The sequence below is a fragment of the Eutrigla gurnardus genome, assembly GCF_963514095.1.
Source record: "Eutrigla gurnardus genome assembly, chromosome: 12".
Taxonomy (NCBI): Eukaryota; Metazoa; Chordata; class Actinopteri; order Perciformes; family Triglidae; genus Eutrigla; species Eutrigla gurnardus.
This window is the reverse complement of record NC_139926.1, coordinates 12,120,646-12,140,068: the sequence shown is the minus strand read 5'-3', so window position 1 is coordinate 12,140,068 and position 19,423 is coordinate 12,120,646. Positions and strand designations below refer to the sequence as shown.

General features: G+C 42.8%; 1 protein-coding gene across 5 annotated transcripts in view; it reads right to left on the bottom strand.

The window, feature by feature from the left end:
- Positions 1–19,423, bottom strand: part of LOC311021631 (partitioning defective 3 homolog B-like) — a 188,462-nt gene that overhangs the window by 57,773 nt on the left and 111,266 nt on the right. For all 5 annotated transcript variants that reach the window (XM_084022292.1, XM_084022294.1, XM_084022293.1 and 2 more), the window contains exons 20-21: positions 12,486–12,596; positions 11,798–12,166 (exon numbers count right to left, since the gene is read on the bottom strand). In XM_084022292.1, the coding sequence (XP_083878418.1) occupies positions 11,798–12,166; positions 12,486–12,596 (480 nt within the window). The remainder of the gene's footprint in view (positions 1–11,797; positions 12,167–12,485; positions 12,597–19,423) is intronic.

Here is a 19,423-nt window from a genome sequence, read left to right as displayed (position 1 = left end):
CGAACACAAAGTCATGATGGCCATCTGGAAAAATCAATAACGCTTGGAAACATGAACTGCAATTGATTTAAAAAAGCTTAAGAGATGGTGCACACAGTATACAAATGGCAAGTAAAGACATGTTTTGACTTTGCATCCTGCTGATGCTAATCGATGCAGCAAACAATAGCAGTTGCTTTAGAAATGTCAGCAACAGCTGACTGTCTGATCCCTTCGTATTCAACAGCATATGATCACCGACTCCCACTGAGAACATAGACTGTATAGAAAACATTGCATGTGGTCACCATGATGTCAACTATTGGTCGTTTTGAAGCCTCAAGTTCTGTATTTAGGCTGTCACCATCTTGTTTTTTTGGCCATTTGGAACCAGAAGTAAAACGGGCAATGGAGGCCAAAAACTAAGTTTACATTTAAACTTCTTCTAACAACCAGTGCAGTCGCCCCCTGATGGTCAGTAGACATAATGCAAGTTTAAGCCACTTTTAAAACCTTCAGTATTTTAACAATGCAAACTCATATGTGAAGTAATAATTGTTGTTTTATTTTAAGGCTGGTCTCTCATCGCTACGACAGGAACACAGTCGATAGCTGTGAGGGGAACAGAGGAAATGTAGTTTGTAGTTTGTATTGATTGATAGTGACAAGAGGGAGTTGTAGTCTTTTTCCCTCCACGTGTCCACAAATGCGTGCCGGCCTGTGTGCTCTCCCCCGTGTCTGGTTTGTAGAAGGGAGGATCGTTATCAGCTGTGTCTTACAAGGATCAACTAGATCACAACACCGGACGCAGGTCAATGAGTTATCTCTCTCTCAGCATCTTGTATCTGTGTCTCCCTCGGCCTCCTTGCTCTTACACACACATACACACACGCAGGATTGCTTGCAAAAACAACTAAATCAATGTGTGTCGTCGTCCGTCATGTGTGTTTTTTCCTTATAATATATGTTCTGTCATGTTGATGTTTCCATCATGTATTCAGTTTTTCCTTTTTTGCGTTTTTCCTTGACTGTGGCTCATTTAGCGGAGTACATATTCAATCTATTTTCAACTCCATCTTTTCCCCTTTCCCCACCCTCTCACCCCATCCCACCCTCCGCAGTGTATGCAGGTAATCATCTCCGCCGTTCATTACCATCCATCTCTCCTTCCCTCCCACTCCATCGTAATCTCTTCATCATCCGCTCGTCTCCATCTCCTCCGCCCGGCCTCCGTCATCCCTTCCTCCATATCTCCCCCCCGTCTTCCTCTTCATCACCCTCTCCCCTTCTAATCTCCCGAGCTTGTGCTCGGCTCTAATTAGCTGACGTCTCCGCTAATGAAGTCTGACAACAAAAGATCACCGATGGCGGCAGGTGGGTCGGAGGGAAGAAAACCAAAGGGGCAAGAATAGAGAGGGCGAGGGAGGGAGGAGGGTAGTGTGCGACAGAAAAAAAGGTGACAGGGTGGGGTTGTGTACGTGGAGTGTCTCTGCTGTCAGGCTGCTCCGGTTCTCTCTTTTCCTCTACAGGCTAACAGGAAGTGACATGTGTTTCTAAAACGCGGCTGACGGGATATGACAACGCTCTTTACGTGGCGCCGTCAAAGCACGGGGAGTAATTAGCGCTCTATCGACTGCCATGACATCAATCAGACTAGCTGTCTAAATGCCGGCGTGTGCAAAAGAGATACTCACAGTGGCAGAGGAGGCTGGCATGCTATCCACATGATAATCAGTGTGTGTGTGTGTGTGTGTTGTACGGATTGAAAATCGTCTGGCACAACATTATTTCGACAAACCTTCTATGTCTGTGTGTGTGACAGAGAGAGGGGGGAGGGGGCGCTACAGGTGGTAAACTGGCTAGCATAAAATCATGTAGGCAGGCCGTCTGGCTCAACATTCCCCTTTGACTTCAACAGCCGTGTGATTGTGGCAGCAGGCCAGTTTGCCTAATGCCTCTGCCAACCACAATAGCTGAGGACGGCATCTCCCTAAAGCTGGATTTATACCTGACAACGGCAGGGAGTTTACCTACAGTGTAGGTTTGATTCATCACTCAGCGTTATATTTAACTGGTTCACTTCCAGCAGATTAAACAGACTGCACGTGATCATATTGTGTCCTAACATTTATTTATACTAATGTTTAAATGTCTTTATCCCCTTTGTGTGAAGAACAACGGCAGGGCGGTCTGCCTTGTGTCATTGCTGGATAGGAGACTACCGGCTTGCAAGGGGCCTGTTTATGTTTGATCGAGGAGATCAGAGTCGACTGATGATCTGCAGGGCAAATGTTCATGAAAACTGCAGGGTTATGGTTAGAGAAAGAGTCTGGTTTATGTTTGTCAGTAAGTAGTAGGTATAGTATATGGATTTGAAGAAAACATACTAAACATATATTTTGTCTTCACTTTCTGTTAAATTAATTATCACACACACATACAAAATCTACCCATACAGAAATTAGTAATGCGCCGTACATGATGCATAAAAGTCTGCCAATTAGAATCTGACACTCACATTACACACAAAACAGCGTGTGCATGTTGCTTTGAATCCATTTAAGCCCAATTTACTCCTCCATAATCCCAAGTGAAAGAAACAGGTATACGATAAAAGAGTAAAGGGGACAACAGATATCTCTATGGATGGAAAACAGCATGAAAGAGGCGTCCGTGAGCATACTCCTTTTGTGTCTTCAAACTTTCAGTGTGTCCGTGTGTGTCCTTTTACGTGCTCCGCCGTGGGCGGATGTCCTTTGCATGGAATTTATTTTTCATTGAGGAGCGCTTGTGCAAATACAAGAGACGGAAATCATAAATGAGAGGAAGAGAATGCAACGGGGGGGAAGAGAGACCCCGAACGCTGAAGGAAAGCGAGTAATGGGGAGGAAGGGATGGAGCCGACGAGTGCCTCTTGAGAGCTTTCTCTTATTAGCCCGGCTGAATCATGTGCTTTGAGTCCGCAAAACACACACTCTGGGCCTTTTGTCGTTCGCTCTTCACCCCTCTCCCCCCCCACCCCAAACCCCCTCTTCATTCTCCTTGCATGTCCTCACTCCGTCCACCTCGTTCCCAACCACAGCTGTTGAATTATCCCGCAGCGCTCATTTGGCCTCCCTTCCCTGCCTTCCCCTCTGAATCCATCGCTACCACTTATTTTCTTCCCTTTTCTCCACTAGTTGATCCTATTTTTTAATTCCTGCAATTACTGGGATCCACTCGTCTCCTTTCTTAATGTAGACCTTCTAGGGTTGGGCGGTATGACGGTATAAAAGTGTCTACCGGTAGAGATTTTGCAATACCGTTTATACCGGAGAAAGCGCAGATGTCTGCGGCATCGCTCTGAGTCACTGTAATTACACTGCCTCGACACACGGGGCACTGCAGGCATTGCAGCAGACTGCTTGCATGGTTACATGAGCACGACGAAGAAACAGCTTTACCTGAGTAATAACAATCATGGCGGAGGCGGAGAGTGAACGTCACGAGGAAACGGAGGCAGCGCGACCCACCCACGACGAAGAGGAGGAACTCATTCCGAAAAAGGGCGCTACGTCTGTTGGAACTTTTTCGGATTTAGAAAATCCGACAACGAACAAAAAGCGATACACTGCAAAGAGTGTCGCGCGACTGTTGCTGCTGCAGGTGGAAACACCGGTAACCTCTTCCACCACTTAAAGTTAAAACATGCGAAGCAGTATTATGAGTCTTTGGCCAAAGGCACCCCGTATGACAATAAATCACATCGATGGAGGGAGATAACGGAGGCCATCACCTGTTATTTTTATTTCTTATTAAGATGGAGCTCTGTGTTTACATTTGCACACACACTATAGCTTAAGTTAAAGCTGGAGTTCAAATGTTTACCAGACATTTGCACATTCTTTGTGGCTTCTTATTTATTATATTATTATATTTTCTTTAAAATAATGTTGTGCTGCTGTGAGAAAATTAAAATAAAAGAGGAAAATGATCAAATGCGACAGTATGGTTATTTTTAAGCCATTCATTGAATTTACAGGGGGGAAAACCATACCGTGATATATACCGTTACCGTGATATGAAATTATTCATACCGTGATATAAGATTTTGCTCATACCCCCCAACCCTAAGACCTTCTATTCTCTATAGCGAATCATCCTCATCTTTTCTCTAGATTTTTTGCCCTAAACATGCACTGACCCTCAAACATTCCCTCGTAAGTTTGCTCCTCTTCTCCTTTCATTCTGTCCTTTTGTCCGTTTCCCCTGCTTCCCCTAACCTTTGTCCTCTGTACCCCCTTTTCTCTCCTCTGCATCCACCTTTCCCTGCTTTTATATGAAACCCCCTATTTTCTTCAACACTTCCACCTGCTAATTTGTTCCTTTAGCTGCAAACACTCATGCTGGCTCTTTTTTTCTCCATACCTCTCTTCAGTTTCAGCCCATCCCTGTTCTCTTTCTTCGACTCCCCTTCCTCTTTATTCCAAATCCCTCTCAACCCTCCGTTTTACCTCCCTTTAGTTCCAAAACACTCCAAACGTCTCTCTCGTATCCGCCACGGTCCTTGAATCTGCTTGCTCAAACGAGCTGAACATTCCACACTTCTTTCCAAAGAGTTCCCTCATAATGCAATTTTCTTTTGAAACTGAAAGAGATTAACTGACAGATTGTTCATCCGCTGACGCTTTCTCTGACGGTTCACGCTAGGTTAATGTGACCTCAGTTGTTTGTTTGCTAACGTGATTATCTTTGTGACTTTGCTTCCATGCTTATGCATGCCAAACTCATGTTACTACTCAAAGCCAGAGAAGATACATTCCTTAATACACACACACACACACACACACACACACACACACACACACACACACACACACACACACACGCACACACACACACACACACACACACACACACACCACGCCACTAAGACTAATTACCAACAAGAAGAGTGATGTGGAAAACGGCACTCGCAAAGACCTGGCGTCCACTAAACACTCCCTCCTGTGTGTGTGTGTGTGTGTGTGTGTGTGTGTGTGTGTGTGAGAGAGAGACTAGTGCATGATAAAGACAGTGTGTATGTATCACTGAGAGAATATCTGATTAATTAACATGGAGGAGAGTAAGCCTCTCCAGTGAGCAGCCAAGCAACACTTAAAGGTCTTCATTCATTCCTGTACGAGCTCTCAGCCTCTCTCCGTCTCTATTTCACCACACAAAACTCCTAATACTGGTTTTGGAGGTGCGTGTTGTTTCCTTCCATGTATGTCTGTGAAGTTAGATGAGATCTATGTGCTTTGCTTCTGTGTCTCAGATGTACCGACTAGGGTATAGTATCCCATACAACCCCACTTTAAACAAGTCGAACTATCCCTTTAAATATGTCCGCTAAGGTAGAGGACGTGGTGTGGAAATGAACACATTTGCCCATGTGCAGTATTTTAGCAGTCAAAAGCAGCCTTGCCTCTACGCTACATCTCACATTGTGTCACACCCCAGGTACTCATCTGTCCCACGGGGAATCTGGTGAGATGTTTTACAGAAAAGAAAAAAAAAAAGCTATCACCGTAGGATATAAAACAGTTTGAAAACGGCTGCTCTTCCGGCGCGAAGCAAAGTTTTTCAGAGTTTCTCACAGTGGCAGATGGTAGGACAAGTGAAAGCCAATGACAGAATCACTTCCAGCATGTTGATCCTCTTTAGTCGAGCAAACTCCAAAACAAACACAAACGGAGCAGCACCAAGGAGGGAGAAGGGCGGTGGGGCAGGGACTCAGTTATCAGTCCAGCTGATGTTTATACAGCTTAATTTTGCATTACCATTGGAATGGGGGCTTTTCTTACATGATGGTACCATTGAAACTGTAGCGTGCCAAACTTTTCGACTTTCCTTATACAAATCAGGCAGGTAGAAACCATACGTTACACCTCCAGGGTTGAATCATCACCAGAGCAACTTTGTAAACATTGTTATGATAAGCATCACTGGATTGTGCTGTTCATTTTCTTCAGTTAGGAGTTCTGCTTTCTCCCTGCAGAACGAGAACCACTCTGGACCTCTTTTTTCCTCTACGCTACTTTCTTTCATGCTTGGTGTTATTTGGTCTCCACTTATCTTCCCTTCATGTGCTACATCACCCCTCTCTCTCTCAAGCTCACTCCACGCTGGTCTCTCCAGACTGATTGTTTTCTAATTGGTGGAGTGCCAGAGGTCGTGGTTGTTATGGTAACCTGCAAGGGGCACTTGGAGGGGTAAGGTAGAGGTGCTAGTATTGGGGGAGGGTGGGAGGGAGTGCCCACTCGAGAAAAAACGAAGGGGCAGCACTTATCCAGGGCTTGGGTGGTCACTTCAGAAGATTGGACATGCTAACTACCTCTTTTGCACATAATACATATTTTATTTATGGGCGCCTTTCAGGACAGTCGAGTACACCTTACGTGTACAGATAAAAATAATACAAACGGATACACAACAGTCAAAACAGACATGCCCCTAAGTGTGCAAGGCAGAGGAAAGAGGTAGAGAGATAGATCTGCATGTGTGTGTATGCAGAGGGTGGGCAAATAATCCAGTCTAAAATAATCTTGTTAAAACATCCTATTCTTGCATCCATGTCGTCCCCAGCATGATTCTTTCCCTAAACTCAGGCCCCCCAATCGGTCCATCTGCATACTGAGATAGAAGAGATGCAGAGAAGCTGCCGGAGGCCGTGCAATAACAGTACGTCCAGGCTAAGCTGAATTTTCATCCCCCTGATGTTGCTCTTCATCTAGTTTTATCTGACCTTTTGACCCATGCAGACTTAAAACACTTGTTTAAAGCTGTGTCTATTGTAGGAAGCTAGAGTCCTATATATTTAACCTTTTAGACATTGGAATGTTCATAAAAAAAGCCTATGAATTCTTGATTTATGGCCAAAAATATGTTTTGTGAGGTTGCAGTGATCTGGACCTTTAACCAGTAAAATCCAGTCAGTTCATCCTTGAGTTCAGGTGAATGTTTGTGCCAAACTTAAAAAACGTTTCCTCCAGGTTTACTGAGAGATCCTGTTCACAACGAACAGACCATATACATAAAAACAGGCATACATGCTTACATACATACAGATGGCGACTACAAAACGTGTGAACATGATGACGATGATAAGCCTGGCTAAATATAGGAAGGAAACTCTCTTCTAACTCTCTGTGATTACTTATTTTGAAAAGTCAATTAGGGCGACCACAGTAAAGTTGTTATCACTCAAATGTACTTAAGTGCAATTACTTTGATTGATACCTCCTGACATAACGTGCGTATGTGGACGCCCATTGTTCACACAGAGCATAGACGCCTTATTGTGGAGGTCTACTTAAGTCCAGCATGATTACATAGGGAATACTTACCTTTATGGAAGGAGGCATGATAAAACATTTAAATAAACATGGATTATTTTGGCCTGAAACACACATTCATGCCTTGTGTAGGTGTGATCTTGTCCACAAATGTGTGGTGTGTTTGTGTGTGCGTGCGTGTGTGTGTGTGTGTGTGTGTGTGTGTGTGTGTGTGTGTGTGTGTGTGTGTGTGTGTGTGTATGTGTGTGTGTGTGATGGGTTTACTAAATGAGTCTGCATTAAACTCTTCCATGCATAAGGAATTGAGCTGGCGGTGCCCTTTAGAATTGAAGGTGGTTGGCTGCTTGAGAAGAAGACAGTGTGATATATTACTGTGCTGTGGGGTTAAATAACTTGCCTTCCATCATAGTGCTGTTTAAAGGAAACCACTGAAAACAAAAAAGAAATCTCTCAACACTCACACACAAAAAGGCACACATGCCAAGCACTTAAATACCAGGGAATCTCTTTTAAGACCTATATACGGTGTGTGGTAATCAATGGCATCTGTAGGAACTGTTTGACCTTATTGATTTTTTGAATATTATTTGAATCATTCATTGGAAAACGACTGAGATTGATGCTGGGCTCTATGCTCCACATGTAAGGCAGAGATGCTTGCAAATATGAAAGAACAGCATTTATGAGCTGTTTTAGTGTTTGGCTACGACCCAGTTGTGAGGTAAAATCACTATGGTGGACCAGTGGTTACACAGCAAACTGCATGGCTAAGCAATGGCAATAAAAAGATTGCAGACTGCTGATACAGAGTCTGTTCTGCTGTGTTACTAATAAGACATTATAGGCAGGTTTTAAACATTAAACAACAAGATAGTTGTATAATCAGATTTATTATATTTAAAGATTAGGTTTATTTTTAAACTAGTGTTCCATTAAAAAGATATCAACTTCTTAATTCAATAATATTTTTCAAAATAGCCAATGAGTCCTGTTCTAGAAGATGAAAGTACCAAACTAACTACCAAATTTACAGCAAGCTGTGACCAAATATTCCAGCTAGACTTGCCACACTAGTTGGTGTTCCATGGTATTCAGGCAAAAAAAATAGAAACCCATTCAGCTAATGTCTAAGTTTCTAAGCTTTTTATTTGTAAAATATTAAGAGTGCGGATTACAGATACTTCAACTATAAACTCAGCGTGTCTCTACAGAAACATTTGCAGAGTTGCAGCACAGAATAGCGGGAGTCAGATCTCACTCATCACATGAAGAGAGCAGCAGAGTCGACTGACGAGACGATGGTGTGGGATTTGGTGTCAAAGCAAAAAAAAGCAAAAGCCTCCATCTGGCAATACACCATATTTAAAGCCAATGCTATTAGTGAACCTTGTAAAATGAATAAGCGATATGTAAACTTTGATGAAGATGGCAGCATCTGGAGGCGACGCCTCTAATCTACACAGACACCTTCAAGTGCACCATGATGGGGATACCAGAGGGTGCAGCTGTGCGGCGGCCAGCAGAGCTGATCGCTGCCACTCCAGACTGCCAAGACGGCCTGGCAGCGACAGCTCAGCTGGAGAGAGCAGACACAAAGCCATCCAGCGCTCCAGATCAAAATAAGCCCTCTACAAATAGTGAGCGTCAAGCCGATACGTTTATTTTAACCCGGCATCACTTCAATCAAGACCCACTTTAAGTTATTATTATTTCCACTGACTCAGCATACTGTTTTTTTTTTCGGTCTCACTGTTTCCAGGGGAGGTGTGAGTCAAATAGAGTGTGAGTCTAATTTCAACCAAGTGTTGTTTCAGCCCTTTTGTTTTTCCATTTTGAAAAATATCTACATCTCATATTCAGTCACAAACAACTTTGTTTAACTCTTAGTGTGTGTGTGTGTGTGTGTGTGTGTGTGTGTGTGTGTGTGTGTGTGTGTGTGTGTGGTTCATTGCCTTGCTGAAGTGCTGATGGAATGGAGTCTTTAGCGATTTTGTTTATCTCCGTCTCCCACATGCATACCGCAGCTCTGGCCTCCCTTGGTGCACAGTAGAACCGAGTATCACACACACACGCACACACAGACACACACACACACACCGCTGACACAACTGCCTTCTTTTTTTGGCGCTATCGATTACTGCCAGCCGATACCTGGCCCAGCTACTGTCTGCATCATCAGGTTTCAGGAAGTGATGATAAATGTGTAGCACTATATGCCAGGACTGCTGTGTAAAGGCTTCCTAAATCAAGACTTTTTTCATTAATTTTTTAATTATTATTTAAAGGAAGGAAGGAGATGGGAAAACCTAATTAACCACACCCATGGTAATTACTCCATCTAGTTAATTCTCTGTTCTTTGATAAAACTATCCTCCTGTTAGAAACCAAAGCTTGACGTTGACAACCTTCTATATAGTCACTGCTGTCTGTATTGTACTGTCTTGACTATGTCTATCTACTATCTTGTCTTGTAGTGTTTTATGCTGTTTATGTTGCATTAAGTATGCCTACCCTTTTATAATTGCCCCTCTGGGATGACTAATGTTTTTTTAATTGAACTGAGTTGTACCTGCCTGTATCTTACACGCTGCTGTTATGAGCTGGGGTATGCTCGTGTCATCAGGGAGGAGAAAATCCATTCATGGAAAAACATTCAGTATATTCAGGTAGTCAGCTGACCTCATAACGTTGCTGAACCTCGACCTGACCAACTGAAGCAACCCTGGATGGTAACACTCCCCCCACAGGCTTTTATGTTAGGCAATAGGCATGATGGGAGCATCACTTCATCAGCCTCCCTTCTTACCCTGATGCACCCATCACTCTGGAACAGGCTGAATCTGGACTCATCAGACCACATGAGCTTTTTCCATTGCTGGAGCCTTTTCCCCCCCGATCAGTGGTTTTCTTAAAGCTACACAGCTGTTTTGTCCAAATCCCTTGAATTCTCTTCACATTGTGTCAGTGGGAATTATCTTACTTTCACTATAGCCATGAGTTCTGCTGCTGCTGTTGTTTTTTTTTTTTACTTTGATTTCACGTTTAAGTGATTTCCAGTCACAATCAGAAGATTTTTTTCCGATTATATTTCTTCCTAGAAGATAAAGTTTCACCACTATCCTTCCAGGTTTTAATAATGTGTTGGACGGTTCTCAACCTAACTTATTTTTCCACAATCTCCTTAGTACTGAAAGAGAGTAACATATTTTCCACAACCACAGGATATGTCTTCAGACATGGTTGTTTAAGAAATGAGAAGCTACTCACTGAAACAGTTAGGGTGTAATAAGTTGGTGCTAGCTCAAACATATTAATCACTGTAGTAATTATTCTATGGAAAGTTCTTAATTAAATACAGGTGCATGGGGATTTTTTTATTTTTGGCCAGGCAGTGTACATAACCCATAATAAACACTATGTATGCAGGGAGGAAACAATATGAGAAAAATACAGTGCCAGGAAACCTCTATGATGCCTGAAACTGTCCATCAAAGAGGTTTACTTCCTCGCAAGGAGGCAGGCTAGGAAATGAAGGTAGATGTGTGTGTCTGTGTGTGAGGATATCTGTGCTGGTGGATATATTCAGGAGTAAGTGAGCTGTGACTGACATAATAAAGGAAAGGAGTAAGGATTGCAGAGCTGAGAGGAACACATTGAACCTTGCAGTGATTTCTTCGGCACACACACACACTGACACTCACACACACACACACACACACACACACACACACACACACACACACACACACACACACACACACACACACAATATGTATGTCAGTGGGTAGGTGAGTACACAAGCGCTCAAACTGAAGCTCAAAGCAAGCACAAACAATTCAATCTCAAACCTTTTTGTCTGTCTGTCCGTCTGTATCTCTCTGTCTAAGAACACACACACACACACACACACACACACACACACACACACACACACACACACACACACACACACACACACACACACACACACACACACACACACACACACACACACACACACAAATACAAACTGGCCTGTGGCAGGTAGACCTGATTTAGACAGGTGAAAGTAAAAAAAAGAGGAAGCAATACGACGCATCAGCAAAATACCTGCACTGTAAAATGTGGGATCTTTCAACATGCTGTGCTCCAGGAGGGGGGCAGGTTGGGTTTGCAGGTTTCAAACAGGCAAAACTATCACTTTTATAAGCTACAATTAAAGACTGAAGGATTAATGAAATTGCATCAATTCTGCTACTGTGTGTCTAACCACTGCTGGAACCCTATGGTAAATGGCACGGCCTTCGGGGGCAATCTGGGGTTCAGTATCTTGCCCAAGGCACTTCCACATGCAGACTTGAGGAGCTGGGATTCAAACCACCGATCTTCCAATTGGAGGACAACTCGCACTACCTCTGAGCCACAGCCGACCTTTTGCTCTAATTAAAAATCACCAACCATCGCCATCAAGCAAGAAGACATTTTTCAGATAAGTATATCCCGAGAAGGTCATGGCGCCTTACCTGTCATTTGAAGTAGCAGAAACAGGAGATGCAGTTCCAGCCCCCCTCGGTTTATTGACTTTGGCATACAGCTTATCAAGAGGGTCATCATCGGGGATGGTTCCAGGGTCGTTACCATGATTCCCATGCCCTACAAACACAGAAGGGCCTTGGGGGGAAGGGATGCCGGCATGGATGTGCTGAACTGTACTGTAGGGAGGGGACTGAGACGGTGGCTGTGGCATTGAACCCACATCTCGGTCCCTGAAGGATTGTATTCTGGCATAGTTGGGGTCTGCGTCGTCATCCTCCACATCAGGATACGCTGACCCACCACCTTGCTGGTCTCTGGGCCGGTGGTCTCGCAGCTCAGGGTGTGCTGCCTCGATCCTGAGAGACAGATGGAGAGTCACCTAAGATAACTAGAAACGCCACGGAGACACTCATGATTTTGATGAGAAAGAAATACCTTTAAACACACCACACAGAAAGAAGGCATTGGTATGGAGCCCAGGAATAACAAGCATGGGGTAAAGGGGGATGGAGAGAAAGATCAGCAGTAACAGAAAGGAATAACAGAGATGTTAATACAAGAACAATCTGAAATCAACGAGAAAAACAAAATATGGTTACAGAATATCCCTCCTTGAGAAAAGACAGTACATGTTACAAAGTTAAAGCAAAAAACATGACCATCAAAGCTGCCCACCTTTCCCTCTCGTCCTTCATCCTCTCAAACTCGTGATCACTCAGCATGTCGGACTTCTGCCGCTGCTGAGCTGCTTTCGCCTCCTTCTTCTCCTCTTTTTTCTTCCCAAATCTGGACGGAAAGAAGAAATGATAGAGACGGGCACAATGGGTGGAAAAAAAGGCATTGTAATGTAGCAACACTGCATTTCAGCAGCCTTCGGCATGGCGTGGTGCTGTGGGAGCAGATGAGGAAGAAACACCCAATTAACACCATTCATACAACAAACACACATGGCTGAAATCATGTGAGAGCAGATGCAAACGCAGTGGCACAAACTCACAAGCACACACTGAGTTATTCAGCGCGGGAGCAGCCTGGGACTCGGAGTCGAGACCAAACGAGTCGTCTCTGCTTCCCTGAAGCTCTCACACAGATGCACAGCAACAATCACTGCTGCTAAACTTTTGCTAGGGCTGCTCTGCAGTTACCTCTATAGTGAAGTCCCAACACTTAAAGGTTGAGTAGGTGATTCTATTCAGAAACACTTTCTGTTATGTTACTTTAAATCCTCGTGACATGCCGATAGCAATGAATATATTAAATGATAAAAAAATAAATAAAAAAAAATCTCATCTGTGGCTGTGACTGAAAAAAACCCCGTCCAATCAAAGAAGTCGGGCTGGCGAAAATCATTGGACGGCCTGCCTGTCTGTCAATGCTTACTTCCTGATAGCGCACACACTGTGGATCTCCAGCAGTCGTTTGGCGTTCTGGGGGAGCGGCTTTGAACAGAGGTCTGAAGGAAGGGGGCGGGGCTTTTTCGGTTCAGAGATGTGTTCAAAGTCAAAGTTGCTGTGTTTTTTCCAAATGACCTGATCAACACAATAATATATAAATATTGTAGGTATAAAACGGAAAACAGATCATCAAAACATCAAATACGGTAAAGATTAGGAAATCATACGATCAAATGTAGAATGGCTATGTAAGAGTCCATTTGTAAAGGTCAGTGAGAAGAACAGTTAAATACATGAGGGAAGCTATATATACTCTATATATATATATATATATATATTCTGCTGCTATTCTCTACAGCCTGATCTAAATGAACAGATGGCTTACACACAATAGTCTGAAGTTTCAAGTGGCCACATATCAATACTCAAACCACACCAGTCAATACAGTTAGTGTGTGGTCAGCATCAATAGCATACTCAGCACTACTGGACATTGTGTGGAGAAGATACACACAAATACACACCTGATTAAACGCCATAATGTTATATGATAGTGCTGTGCGATATGGACAAAATTGTATATCCCGATATAGTATTTTTTCTTAGAATTATATATATATATATATATATATATATATATATATATATATATATATATATATATATATAAATAAATCAATCACATCTCAGCACTATTTTTGATAACCATGTGAATGAAAGGCAAATGAATGGCACTTTCTTCTTTCCTTTTATTCGTGACCATAAAAAAATGGTCAGTGTTCCCAAGGAAGGAGTACAAGACTTTTTTTGACGTAGTAAAGTGGTTTTATTAACACAAGTGTTTTATTTTGAAAAGTTTTATTGTTGAGTATGTACCGAACTTCCTGTTTCGCTATATTTGCCCTGTGCTGAATTGCTGCGCCGTGGTCCGGCATCCGCCAGAAATAGAAGTCCGTATTTGTTGCGGAGAGCTGCGGACTGCCGGAGCTGAGACGCAGCGGACACGCAGCGCAGCGGACACGCAGCGCAGCGGACCTGGTGGGGATTGACCCATAGACTAAAGTGAAACGTATCTGCTCCGCTGGCGTGGCAGAGACGCAACGCAGCGGAGACGCATGCAGTGGAAATGCGTGTAGCAACAGTGCTAAACAAGTAGCCTACACGTTAAAATTACGATATGAACGACAGAGGGTTATATCCTACGGTAGACATTTTTATATCGTACTACGATATATATCGTAATATCGCACAGCTCTATTATATGATATGATTGACTATGTGATTAACATGAGAGTTGGGAATGAACCGTGAATGTTTGGCACATTGCTGATTTGTTACGTTTTCTTCTTAAACCAAGAACAAGATTTAAATCCACCTTTACGTTGACAAAGTTCTGATTAATATCTGGTTATCAAGATGTGAAAAAATGCTCTTCCCAAATGTAGAAAAAAAGAGGGAAAAGCACTCCCCCTTATCGAGGCTCATTAAACTGTAGAGCCCAGCAGCTACACTGTGAGTAGGATATCATTAATTGAGCCAGTCAAAACTGCTAAATAGTTAATATCTCCAACATGCAAACTGTGACCTTATAGCAGGCCTCATGTTTTATTTATCCGGCCAACATATTGATGTATTATTCTTTGGTCCACACTCTCGCTACACACTGCTGCTGATGGTTTTGAAGCATGGCTATAATGCACCTGCTTGTGCATTATTTAAAATAACACTCATGGTCATTCTAAAGTGTGTGATTTTATGTGTTTGTAGTTTAGCCTGTGGGGGGAAAAGGAGCAAAAAATGGTGTGGTGTGTATGCAGAGGTAATACTTCTCTTTGACGTGCTTAATGTGGGCTGTGGGGGAGGGGGGGGAGGGGGGGGAGAAGAAACCTATTCACCGCCGATAGAGGGGGGCTCAATGGGCAATGATGGGCCATAACCGTGTGTGTGCATTAGCAGTGTGAGTGTGTATTTGCTTCACAGGGGACGCTGCTTGCTTGCTCTAATTACTGCTACCTACAGAATTACAGGCTTACCCTTTCCTTCAACTCTCTCTTCCCCTCACTAACCCCTCCTTCACCTTTCTTCCCTTTTACCTCTTCCTCCTTTTTTTTTTTTTTAACCACAGCACTCTAGTTCCTTTCCCACATTAACCTCATGTCTGTTCCTTCCCATCCATAGCTTACCGCGCCTTCGCCCCTTCATCTCGCCGCCTTGTTTGGCGTGTCGCCCCTCGGTATCAAACCCTTCTTTCACAGCACTTAACCTCCATCATCCCCTCCTCTCCTTTCTCCGATGCTATCATCCCCGGTTATTCTCTTGCCTCAGTTTTTAAACAGAGAATGCATTGGAAAAGTAGATAATACAGATGGATGGAAAATAAAATAATGAGGTTAATCCATTCCTTTGCTTTTTAATTTCTCATACGGACCTCAGAGAACAACTGCACGATATATTTTATAGTTATTTTGTATGAGGTTTTGGCTAAATGGATGGACAAGTATATAGTGGGTTCTCCACAGGGTCAAGTTCCACAGTGAAGAAGAAGACAACCTGTAACTATGGTTTATTTATCTCCATTAAGCAGCACATGGAGGTAACAGAGCATCCTTTTCATGCCATGTCCTTTAAAATGTCTCCGGTTTGATGCTAGAAATCAGTTAAACTATTATTAGCTAAACTATTAACTAAATATTATCACAGTACACAAACTACTCTAAACTAAATTTTCTAATTTCAGTTACTTTACTTGCTATTATCATCACTGGTGTTGTTTCTACAATGAATTACTAAAAATGTAGAGGCAGGTGTGATATGGAAGTAGTGAACTGGCTAAAAACCAACGTTAACCAGTTAAACCGGCACATCGAACACACGTGCTGGCACATGTGGCGGACATCCAGAAGATGTTTTTAAAATGTACGGGCTACGACATCATCCCTTGAGCATACTTCCACAAGGGATATCAGAGCAGGAACAGCTGATTAACAGCCAGTTAGGATGAATAAATTACCTCTTGCTCTGTCATTAAAGGGAACAGAATGATGACTCATGCATATTCATGGTTTAACACCACAATCTGTATGGAAAGTGTATGGCTCTACATTTGCATGTTAGGTAGATTTAATTAGACATGTATACACAGGTTTCTAAAAGCCTCTATCTGTGTGAGAAAAGTTAAAACTACAAAAACACTAAATGCAACGTCTGGCCGAAGAAAAACAATGTTTCTTTGGAACGTATTCTTTATTTTCATAGTTTTGTAGCTTCCAGATAGTTTTTAAGTAGTATATACATCAAAATGTAAATTTAAATGTAAATGCAAGTACAGGTTATCATCATTTCCAATGCTTGTTTATGTTTCATATGCATTTCTCCAACCAGAATGCACTAGAAACATCTTCACGGTCTTGTTGGAATTAACCCACCAAAATGACTCTGTAGGCCGAGAGCCTGATGCAGCGTTCTGTGCTGTGGCTGACTAATATAATACAATTCATACGTCTTTGTGATTGGATGAGACATTATTCACTGGTTACAGAAAATGAGCTCACTCTCCGCTGCAAGGAGACTACTGAGCTGTCTTCTGATCTCTTCCCAGCACACTAGTCTCCTAGCGGTCGGGAATGAGGCAGAGGGGCCTAGCTAGCTCATTATTGTCTCATCTGTGGTCCAGAAACAAAAAAATGATCAAATGCAGTGCCCAATATTGCTATTTTCCAGGCTACAGTAGCTATTATATTTCAGAGCACTGTTTCCATGGGAATGCAGCTGTTAACACTGAGACGAGGCCTTCGTCATACAGAAGTAGGCATGGTTTTGTCTAAAGTGTGCATTCAGGGGTAACGGTACATTCTAGCATCTACTCACGTTTACTGATGGCAACCCAAAGAGGAAAGCAGACGGATGATGGGTTGAAAGTTACAAAAAAAAAAAAAAAAAACTTTTAGGGGAAAAATCTGTTCTAACCCTAACCCCTTTTTTTTTTTTTTGATGAGAGGACTGGCCTTCATGGCATTAAAAGGAAGAATGCAGTTTAAAATTAAAACATGTCTTAACAATAAACTACTTTGACACACACACAAATAATTGCCACCTGGAATGGTGAACAGTGAGCAGAGGGCTGTTCCACACTCGTGCTCCTGAAGAGTCCATGAGGAGAAAACCCACTGACAAACGAGCACAAACACATGAGTGCAAACATCTGTGACTCTCACTTCTCCTATTCTTTCCATTCTTATGCTGTTTCTCACTCACTCCCTCTGCCGCTCCTCAGACACGCCCTCCCTTTGCCGTCATTGGCAAATGGATCCCAGAGAGAACAGGTGATTGACAAGTGTGCTCCGATAAGAAGCACACGCACACGCGCACACACACACACACACACACACACACACACACAAGCACACACACACTGTAAGGAAGCAAACATTCAAATGCAAGGAAACAGGCACACACTGGCAAACCCACACAGATGATTGTCAGGCATGACATCAGTCCGTGACACTCCAATGACTTTCTGTCAAGAGGTTTGATTGGCAGCTGGTGCCCTCCCCCCGTCCCCCCCCCCCCACCCCCGCGCCCGCTTTCATGCATGTGCTCTCTAATTATGAAACAATGGCAGGCGATGTCTGGTCAAAAGACAAGGTTTTACTGGCATAAAGAGCTTGAAACGGCTTTCTAGCACACAAGTTTGCGTTGCCTTCAACCAAAGTTGAGCATATTGTTTGGCCACAATATAGCTGGATTGCTAGCTATGCTAGATATGTGATGTGTTTTTGTTAACTTTGGATTGCAGGGCTGTATCGAATAGTTCGAAGCTTCACTCATAACGTTGATCAATATTTAAATGCTGTACAATTAGATTCCAGTGGTGGATGTAGTGATGTGCAAGTCTACATCGGGTGGGTTCGGGGACGCTTACTAGGAAATATCACGTGCGATAGCAGAACGGACACTGTAAGGGAGGTAGGGGACTACAGCTGATTCGTTAAGGTTGATACTGCATCCAAGGTGGTGTGTCGGTCAGGACACAATAAAGGGGGAAGACCGGCGTCTCTTCAAAGGCAGGGTTTTATTCTTATGTGTACACACACGGGCAGTTGTTTTGCAGTTGTTTGTTCATTCACTTTATACCCGTAGTGTTAAAACAGCACACCTCCAAAAACACACGTCAAAAAACACAGGTAATCCTCGAGTATCTCAGGTACATAACTAACTGGAAAAAGGAGCGAAAAGTTCTGTTAACATGACCGTAGGCTATCGTTTCTCTGATGTCTTCGCGCCGTACCGTCACCACTACCCGTAGCAGCCGAAAAAAGGCTATGCTCCACCTTCAAAATAAAAGCCTTTTATACAGACACAATGATGACTATATCGACTTATATACACAACATATGAGCATGAGCCTAATGACTGTTATGTCATCATCTCGTCATAAGATATATAGGCATGATCTCAATCATTTTAGCTGACCTCGATTTTACCTGTTGTGTTGACTGAAATTAATTGCCGAGACATCCACATTTTTGTTAACAGAGCTAATAGTCCATTTAGTTTTTTGTTTTGGCTGTGTGGTTTTGTTATTATTGTTATAATTTGTTTTACTTATTTATTTCACGTTCCAGTTTTCAAGGTGTGAATATTATTTTTGCTCAAAAGTGAATTAATTGAACCCCAAAACCCACCAGTGGGTTTGACAATTATACAACATTTATCATAGCCACAAGCTGCACAACTGACAATAATGTCTAATTTTCAACTTTCCGACAGACCCTGAAGATATCATGTGTGATAAAACGTATCGTATATTTTTTCGTCTACATTTATGCCAAAAATAAAGAAAATCAAAGCCATACACATCTTTCAGTCACAGCTTTGTATTCACAGAAATCAAAGCATGATTGACTCAGCTGACACCAACAAAGCTACGTCCAACTGCTGAGCAGAGAAGAGAAGATAGAGGTTATAAATGTGTAAATAGTCAGCAAAAAACTGCTATACATTACAAAAGTTGTCATTAGCTGTAGCCATGATTGTGCTGTTTCCATTGAGGTGCCCGACTTATATATTGCAGTGTAAAACAAGGCCACGCTAACAGAGGTGCCACATTATGAGCAGCGGGAGAGAGCAAGGGGAAGGAGGGAAACAAAAGAGCCAAACATGGCAGGGAGTGTAATTACGGTCATCAACGTGAAGAAAGAGCTCAAAGAAATCCATGTT